Raw genomic sequence first — 10,136 nt, forward strand, 5'->3', positions numbered from 1 at the left:
TCCAGGAGTCAACCAGCAATATCTAACATTAGGATTGGTCTGCAGATTTCCAATTCTGGGGTCAGGTGGCCAAGCGGTAAAAATTAAAGCAAGTGATTACTATATTCATTCAGTGTTCTTTCATTTTCAAATCTGTCATTTTTTATGTAATACATACAGCTGACTTGCAGGCACTAAAGATAAAAAGAAAGCAGATTATTTCAGACATTTTGATAATAGTACAATCTTAGTGTTAAGGAAACCTTTGTTAAACATTTTTGAATGTCAACTATAGATTCTGTCATCTTAGTTTACTCTCTCTGTACCACTATTCATACAAACATTTCATAACTTAGATGTACAATCATACATTCTTCCCCTGCAGATATAACAGTTCTATACAAACCAATGATTTGTGTGTTTAAGTACCATTTGAAATAGCAGGCTTTGATATAAACGGAGTGTTACACAGCATGATCCTTCTATTCAGTTTGAGGATATAGTGTTGAAAAAAAAAAAAGATGTGCTCAGTTAGAGGCAGTTTGGCTCCAACTGGAGCCAAGGGAGCACTTGCCTTGGCTGAGGTGAGATTGCCACTGGGCACAAGTCTTCAGGGCCCGCTTGTCCTTCTGATAACTGGCTATGAAAGATCAGCATCCGTCCAGCCTGAATGACTGTCTATCTCTGGTTTGCAACCCCCTTCACCTCACTCTAGACCCCTTCACTTTATGCTCTCACGCCTTTTCCCTCACCCTTATCTCCCACCTCTCTGGCCTGTATCTTCTTCTCTTTTATCCTCCAATTCACTTTTTTTTTCCTGCTGCCATTTTTTTCCTCTCCTTCCCTGCCTCGCTGGCTCCTCTATGTTGTCTGATTGAGGGTGAGTTACGAGGGGGCTGCAGCTGGAGGGGGCCGCCATGCCTCGTAATTACACCTCTTTTTATTACCCGCGCTAATGGCCCTCAGGGAGAGGGAAACAATAATAAATTAATAGAATATGAACTCCAGCTCAACAGAAATCTCCCGCATTTCATTTCGGCCCATCCCGTCTTCTGGAACATAAAGCAGTGCTCTGATTAATCTCCGGGAGGTTGGAGATGGCTGCCTGTGGGTTTTGTCTGCCCCCTCCTTGTTGATGCCGACTGGCGAGATAAAGGCAGAGATGATGGTTTTGACTTTTGTCGTTGCTGCTCTTATCCCCAACCCTTTGAGCGGAGGTGTCGTTTAAAGTCATTAAGCTCCAATTCTTTTTTGAAACTTGAGGGAAGTGAATATGTCAGTGTTTATCATGGGCATGTTTTGCATCCTGTAATCTTCAAAATGAACATTCTTTTCAGCGTTAAATGACCAAGGTAATGCTGTGCTTTGTTATTACTCTTATTGTTTTGGTTGGGTGGGACTTTTAAATGCACTCAGCAGTGGAGTGGAAAAGGCCCTTCAAATGTGCAGACAGGCCTCTCTGATTTGGTCAATATCGTGTCATGTTTGGTCAAACCCCACCGTCGGCAGCCAGCTGGAAATGAAGATGTAAATATTGATATTTCATTAGAGGAAATCACCCACTCTGGCGGCACTTAACCGGGCCACCTTCAGAGTGCGGCGGCCGGAGCGCTGTGTGACCTGCGGAGTCGGGAAGTCACTTCATTACTCGATTAAATTGAGTGGAAAAAGGCAAGGCAACGACACGAGATCCCATTTGGAGTGATAATTTCGACCCTGAACAGAACAGATGAAGCAGCGGGAAAACACCACCTCTCCATCTCACAACAGCGGATTAAATTTAAGGACTTTTAGCGTCAAAGGTAATTGTAGGCTGCTGCGCTATGTGCATAAGGCTGAGGGCTGCGAGCTGCATCAGTGCAACTCTAAAGCCTCTTCAACAAGATTCGGACAAGGCCTTCATACGAGCTGTCACATTGGGAGCGCCGTTTTAGTTCTGCTTCAGCCCTCTCTGCCATTAAAAGGCTCTACAGAGCTTTGGCTGTGATTGCGATGCCAACCTGATGTGGCAATCAAGGGGCGCCCATGCTCCGATGACAGTTTCTCTCTGGCCGGTCCGCATTCTGTCTAATTTAATGGAAACGTATGCAGACAAGGAAATAACACAACAAAGCATTTTAACATTCACTCCGAATACATTTAATGGTGCAAGCTGTTCCAAACTATGGTTTATTGCTTCCACTGATTATAGTGAAGTGCTTAGAGTGCTTTTAGCAATTGTTGGTGTGGTTTAAATTCTTCAGCCCCCTGACCAGTCCTGCCGGACTGTTAGCACTCGAGTCCGCAGACTATTGATTCCCCTTCAAAATGTGAAGGCCCGCGCATTCTGATCCCAATCTCTTAATTAATGTATCCTGCAGCTCTTCCCCTGCAGTGGTCATCACCACGATAAGGGGAATTGAACACAGGTACCACTCAGCCATGTTCTGGTACCTTTTCTGCAGTTTTCCCAAGCCTAGCATTTATTTCTCGGTGTGTTCATTGTTGTCCTGGGCAAAAGCAGATAAACAGAGGGACTGTTAGTGGCCCCAAGTGTGATTTTTTTTAAAGAAAACAAAGGGCATAGAGTTGTTGAGCAGGCACGGGTCAATACTGAAATCTATCGCCTCTTAATCACGTAGTGGCAGGTGGCATGGCAACAGCGAACTTGTAAAAGCAATCATGTTAATCATTGGTGGAGCTGGAGAGCCTAATATGCTGTCAGAATGGGCCGCCTGCAGGCACAATGGGGGGAGGGAGGGAGGGACAGTGTCAAAGCATGGTTTGCGTGGGGGTTGTCGCCTTGACAGTTCATTGTTGCCTTGTATCTGGGGAAATAGACATTTAGATCGTTCTCTTTATAAAAAACAACCTTTTTTGAGTCCTCCCAATTTTTCGCAGAGCAAATCCGGGTTCTCTATTGATGACGGAATGGGGTGACGCACTTGAGTCGCTGTTTTAGCACAATTGTGATTTGAGTAAGGATTTCAACCATGTGAGGATGTTGTGTGCAGGCATTTGAGCGAAAGTGTTTTTCCTGTCAGGTCTCTTTTCCTGGGTGACATGTTTGTTTAACTTTGTCAAGTATTCCCTCTTCACTTGGTTTCTCCTCCATTCACATGTGTGTCATGTCCTCAACCTCTACAATGAAAACTCGTCCTAGTGCTAATCCCCGGCTCACCAACACAAGTATGACGGGATACAAGGGGGTAACCACCTGGCTTTGTGCGTCCCAGACCTTTGTACTGATTTACTGTCGTCGCCCAGAGTAAAGCCCACTCAAACACCCTGACACCTGCTTCAAAGCAGACCTTCCTGTTTGCATTTAAATTTAAGCAGGTGCTTCCCATGTTTTCCTCTGTATGTGTACACACTTGGGACTCATTTGTTAATGATTTTTTTTTTTAAATCATCATTTGGAAATCATACGTGTTTGTTTTTACCTCAACTAAGAGTTTTTGATACATAAATCAATACCACATCAAAGATAAATGTATTTAAGTAAATGTGTGGATTCAAAATTAAAGGCTTATTAAGTTTGTACTCTTCCAGACTAGAATAACTTTGGTATTGATAAAGGCGGGTTCATTTGTTTTATTTTTTTAAAAACCCTTTACTTAATATTTTTGCCGGTCTCGCTCAATACACCTACATACCTCAATATGCCTCAAAACACATTTATTCCCCTTCTGTGCCCTGCCAGGCTTTTCTACTTTATCTCTGGGAGACCAGATGAGTCTGCTGCAAAGTGCCTGGATGGAGATTCTCATCCTTAGCATCGTATTTCGTTCACTACCCTACGAGGACGAGCTGGTGTACGCCGAGGACTACATCATGGACGAGGAGCACTCGCGGCTGACGGGCCTGCTCGACCTTTATGTGTCCATCCTGCAGCTTGTTCGCAAATACAAGAAGCTCAAAGTAGAGAAGGAGGAGTTTGTGACCCTCAAGGCCATCGCTCTCGCCAACTCAGGTGAGCCATTAAGCAACACACACACACACACACACGCTGGTATTTGTTTTTTCTTTCTTATCAGCAGGATTTACGGTATATTTTATAATGAATTCAAGTTTTTAATAGGTTAGAAATTGTTATTCTCTTTTTTTCACTTTGTTTACTATAACATTAAATGCAACAGTTGTTCCAATATACACACATTTAAATGTGCGATCATTTTTTAAGAATCATAGTCATATTTTGTATTTTCAACTAATTTAAAATATAAATTGTGTCGGATAGAATTTCAAATGCATTTTTAAAAAGTTTTTGTTATATTTGACCAATGTCTTAGTTGACCAACGAATATGTCGACCGTACAATAAAATTGAGGTATTACCTAGCAGTTTTAAATATGACATTTCTCACTTTTCCAGGACTTTTAGCATGTAACCTTTAGTTTGTAGCAGATGGGAAGAAGATAAGGGCAATGCACGAAAAAGAGCCATAGAAAAGGGAGAGCTTTTTAATTCAACTGCTTGCGAGTTGTGGTATTTCTCCTCTACTATCTCCATACCAGTAGCTGCAGGGCACAGCAGTCACTAGAGATAAATTTAGCATTTCATTAGGAGCACAGTGGCTGTCAATAAAATGTGTTAAGTCGAATGGAATGAGTATCAGGCCGTGATAGAGCTCGTTTGTTCCAATGCAAAGATGCCACGCTACTATTGACAGCCTCCTTTTAAGAAGGCAGGACCTGTCCCCCCCCTCCCACCCCTGCGCCCCACCCTCGATCAATGCACACTCAGGTCACCAGGCCGCTCCCCCTTGTTTTGTCCAGGCTGAAAAATAAATATGCTGATGCAAGCTATTTGCTTTTAACAGCCGAACGTTGATCACGAGGTGAGATGGGGGAAGAGGAAAAGGGGGTGGGGGGTGTCCGCAACGTTAGAACAAGGTCCCTGGGAAATCATTCTCTTGGGAGACACCCCCGCAACCCCACCTGTCTGACAGCTGTGAAAATTCATAGCCATTGATTTTGTAATTAGCAGTTTATCAATCACATCGATGGGCGCTCATTGATGGATTCCGAGGAAATTGTTTCTTCAAAGTTGTTTTTTAAGTCCAGCTTTCCTCCAAGCACAAATGGCACTTCATCTTCCCTTTTCCATAGTGGTGTCGAGGAGGAAAAAAAATAATGTTGTATTGTTCTTCTTAAGATGTTACAATTAAATTCTTACCTTCGTCAATTATTATACGATAAAGGAGCATATATATATATATATATATATATATATATATATATATATATATATATATATATATATATATATATATATATATATATATATATATATATATATATATATATATATATATATATATATATATATATATATATATATATATATATATATATATATATATATATATATATATATATATATATATATATCGATTCCATATATTTTATCACAAGCATGGCTAAAAAGTATTTCTATTATAAAGGGCAGAATTGCTAAATACTGTTAAAAGTTAAAAGGAAAATCCTTATTAAATATCTATGTACTAAAAAAAATATTTTTGTGACTTTAAATATTGCTAAAAGGTGTCCTTTGTGGGTTTTACAGTAGAGAAAGAATGAAACAAGAAATAACCTAATTTGAACAAATTACTCATTAGGGTTGTGTTTTCTATTTCAGTGTAAATCTAACATAAGATAATTATGTTCTTGTTCTTGTCGCTTCTCCCTCCCCCCTACCGTGCGCTCTTCCAAACGACCTACTTCATTTCACCACTGCGGACTTGAAAGCCGTCATGGTGAAAAATGTCTCAAGGTTTTGGGAATACGCTCGTTCCAGTCAATGAATACAGAGCCCAGTTTGAAATCTGTTTTGCCTTTTTATTGCCCCACGTGGCCAAATGCGTGGCGCCAAGGTGAGACGTGTGAGGCGAGCAATGACTCGTCGCCTCCGGGGTGTCAGACGTTGCTTAGCCATTGAGAGGCGCGCCACCACGGAGACTCCCTTAAAGAGGAGAGAGCTGATAGTAATAGAGAAAAAGGCGACAAAGAGAGAGAGAGATGCGTGTAACGTGATGCACTCAACATGTATGTGGCCTCAAGGCTACACAGGTGGTCGACTCAAATGTGTCTTGAATTTAGTCAATTAGGGATTGAGGTCAAGTTTGTGGCAGGTTTTCACTTCTCTAGAGAATCCAAGCAAAGAGGCTACATTTGTGTGTGATATTTTGTCGTCTTAATGCCGTAAAATAAGCAAGCAATTATTAAATAAAAAGTGCATTATCTCCTCAAGCTTACCTCTTAAATGTTTTCACAAGCAAACAAACATCACTTTTTTTCTCTGATAAGCAGATTAATATAAAAACAAAATCTATACAGATATCAATTTTGTATCTGCAGTTATGTATCACGTCAAAATAAATGTTTTCCCATTTTAATATAAAATTAAGTCGGCACAATTTTGTCACAAATTATTAACGACTTTCCATGACATCCAAGTTCTCTAATGGAGCCCCCATTTTATCTACTAATAGTTGTTTGCCTTTCCTAAACGGCTTTTTAATGTGTACTATTAACCCTTGATTCATGCCATTGTAACGGGGAATAACATTGATTTTCAGTGGGGGTGGTCAAAGGCCGTTTTAATACGCTGCACAGGACTGCAGAGTTCGAAAGGAAATAAATAAAACAAAGCACATGTTGTTGTTTCTTTTATGATCCATTCTTTGTCCTGTCTATGGTTGAGATCTACTGATAACGTGTTCTTTTCCTCACCTCACTGCACTGAAAGCACTTTGTATCAATCATGGGCTTTCATTTTCACAAATCCACACACACACACCTTCATTTCATATCAGTGTATCCAAGTGCAGCCTACATTTCTTCCTCTCCCTAAATCTTGTGTATGTATCCCCCCTCTCCTTAGACTCCATGCACATAGAGGATATGGAGGCTGTCCAGAAGCTGCAGGATGCTCTCCACGAGGCCCTGCAGGACTACGAAAGCAGCCAGCACCCAGAGGACCCAAGGCGGGCTGGAAAACTGCTCATGACGCTGCCCTTACTGCGGCAGACGGCCACCAAGGCTGTGCAGCACTTTTATAGCATCAAGGTGCAGGGCAAGGTGCCCATGCACAAACTGTTCTTGGAGATGCTAGAAGCCAAGGTCTGATTCTTGGATCTACTTTAGTGCTGCCCCGTGAGACTTTTTGAAGCACGATTTGGGGGGTGGGATGAGGGGGGTCCTTCAGAAGGGAAGACCACAGTTTGGCGACCTCAGCTTCCTCCTGAAACACTGGGACACCATCTTAAAAAAAAAGAAAAAGAGAAAAAAAGAACCAGAAGCAATCTTGGTTATTAATATAAATGTAAGAATGATGAAGATTAATTTAAAATATATAAGAAATACTATGTACAGTAATCATTTCTTTTGTTAATTGTTGGTGGTCATGCTCCCAGGTGTCCCTCAGCATCTTCAGAATATGTAAACAACGCCAGTAACAAGAAAAATGATTTATTTCCTTGAATTAATTCTGAAGACAGCCGAGGTGACAACATTCTCTCCAATGTGTTTTCATCTGGGGTGTGTATATATTTATTATTGGAGAACTGCGTGTAAAGTTTAAAGTCTGTTGATATCAGTGGCCATTTTCTCTCTCCTTCACACGCAGAGAGGAGAGGAAAAAAAGAAAAAAAGAACTGCTTAAATGTGAACTGTTAACACCTCAAATGTCCTGGGACATCCAGTAGAGTACCTCTCGGGAGCAGTGTGGTCAGATTGGAAGGCTTGTTTAATCAAACTAGCATAGGCAGTTACACTAGTTGGTAGTCTTCTTCTGTAGTGACTCAGCAATAAATGATGGTGTGGGAACGCCAGGCTCAACCTTCATTTTTCACGTGCTTGCTCGCTTAGATTCGTCGCACGTGCGCAAACCGTTCCTCGTGACAGCCATTGAGCTCCAAATATGCCCTTTTTAGGCGCCTGGAAATGGAAGTTCCAGGTGAAAGCTGATCATCAGTATCAAAGGCTTTCTGTAGAGTGGCACTAGTCCAGGAGATTCCATGTTCAAACAATCAGAGGCCCATATGTCAAAGCGCTCTATTTTGGAACCCTTTAAGCCTGTGGCACAGTCATCCCACACACTGGGAGCAAGGTGGCCAGCATCTGCTCTCACCATCTTAGACACCTTCTATCTTTAAATAGCTGTCGGCATTCATAGAGCCTGGAGCAGCAAGGTAAACGGCAGGTGCACAGACACTTCATACCGGGTTTATATTTAACCCCGCGAGAGGTTGTCGTCTGCATGGCGGCGGGTTTGGCGGACCGCTTTGTGACCCTCGTGTTGACACGGCGCCCTGTGCCGAATGACACAATTGCCCAGCGGCTTGCTTCCCGGGCGGGATGGCCGAGCTATGCAAGAAACAAAGTGTCAGCATGCGCCATGCAAAGCCAACAATGTGTCACTACAAGGTGTGATCCCTACTGGGAGAAGGAGATATTAGTCTCCATTTTGCTCCACCTCCATTAGGCCGTTACTCATTACTCTGTGCTCAACTCCTTTCTGCTTACTTGTGAGACATGCCGCTTTACACCACTGAAGGATTTTATGAGATGTAATAAACGGCGCTGTCACAAAAATACGATACTGTGATCAAAGAAGTAGAGACAGGCGCTGCCATGTTCATGATAGCAATGGCCCGGCACGTGTTCAGTTTTCACTGCACTCTAAGGTCTATGTTATGAAGTCAAACCCCCCCTTCACCTATTGCAAATAAACATCCCAACTTCATTGTTGTGACACTGTAAGTCCACTTGTGCACTACAACAGGGACTGTTTCTGATTGAAATCATGCTCAAAGCATGTTATTCCATCAGATCATTTTCAGAATTCATTTTAATCAGTCACATGTAACCTGTATATCAGATTAATAATTATAATTCATTTGCTTCACTGGCAAGAAACCTGTGTTTATTTAAATGAAACTGCTTTTACACAGGAATCGTTTTCAAAATCAAACAACAACAAAAACCTTTGTAGTAGATGACGAGTAGCCAACATTTTTTTTTAAATTCTGTCCACATTGTACGTAACACTGTTTAACATAAAAATGTCTTACAGAACAAGCTAATTGTGTAAATATATCAGCCTTCAGTGCAGTAGGTTGCCGAAGTACCATTGAAAATAAAGTATGCAGCGCCCTGCTGACTACTACCTCACTATCATTTTGTCAATATTTCTCTCATTTCGCATCTTTTCATCATCTGTACTACATGACTGTGACCTAACTTGAGCCATGTTTTTTATCCTCCCTCAGCACTCCTTCCAAATGTATTTGGAACTGTAATTACTGACCGTCCCATTCACTGTCACTGATCTGTTTGTAAAGGTAACGCATGCTTCATGTTGATCACATGACTTTGCCATCACTGGGTGTGAGACCCCCAACCCTCCACACTTACCACACCCATGATGGTTATAAAGCGGGTATGTTTTTTTGTTTTTGAACTGTTTTTTTTTTTATTTGGAATGGTGTGTCACTATTGGTCTCTCAATGATGAAATGCACATAGGGCCAGGCAACTGACTCCTTGTTCCTGCAATTTTATTACAAGTAATTACCGTGTGATATATATCATTTGCAATGGTGTACATTTGTTACCGCTGGTCATTCAACCGTCAGTATTTGTGTCCATTCGGATTTTCAGTAAGGTAAGGGATCAATGAATTAAATATTCCCTGAAATCTGTCATTCTTTTGTATACATTTTTCCCAAGACAAACATACATATGCAATATCATGCACAAAGTTAGACCTAAGATCTGGAGGTTAACAGAAAGTTTTTTTATTTTTATTATAGGATTTTTAATAAATTTCACTGTAGTGAGTAGATGGGTGCCGCCTGATGGTGTAGTGGTTCGCTTGGCGAAGTTTAGGGATTTTAATTATCGTAGATATGTATAATAGATTTGTACATTACCAGCGTAACTCAAATACATACTAATTTAATTTTGTTAAAAGGTACATTTTGATTGAAATAGCAATTGGTTTAACTGTCCTGCCTTTTCTATCTTGTGACAAAAATGACATAGCCAAAAATATATTAACTTACTTAGGGAAAAAAAACATTTTCAAGAGGGGCAAACTCATCATATTGAGTGGCTAACAATGTCATTGTAACAAGAAGATGTCAAAACGCAAGCACACACTTAACTTTTTGAA

The 10,136-nt window shown here is 41.1% G+C and overlaps 1 protein-coding gene across 9 annotated transcripts in view; it reads left to right on the top strand.

Annotated features, from left to right (window-relative positions):
- Positions 1-9,666, top strand: part of esrrb (estrogen-related receptor beta) — an 85,380-nt gene extending 75,714 nt beyond the window's left edge. For all 9 annotated transcript variants that reach the window (XM_077730774.1, XM_077730773.1, XM_077730771.1 and 6 more), the window contains 2 exons: positions 3,662-3,931; positions 6,844-9,666. In XM_077730774.1, the coding sequence (XP_077586900.1) occupies positions 3,662-3,931; positions 6,844-7,088 (515 nt within the window). In that variant the 3' untranslated portion in view covers positions 7,089-9,666. The remainder of the gene's footprint in view (positions 1-3,661; positions 3,932-6,843) is intronic.
- The last annotated feature ends 470 nt before the right edge of the window (positions 9,667-10,136 follow it).

Source organism: Stigmatopora nigra, chromosome 13, assembly GCF_051989575.1.
Source record: "Stigmatopora nigra isolate UIUO_SnigA chromosome 13, RoL_Snig_1.1, whole genome shotgun sequence".
In the NCBI taxonomy this organism is placed as follows: domain Eukaryota; kingdom Metazoa; phylum Chordata; class Actinopteri; order Syngnathiformes; family Syngnathidae; genus Stigmatopora; species Stigmatopora nigra.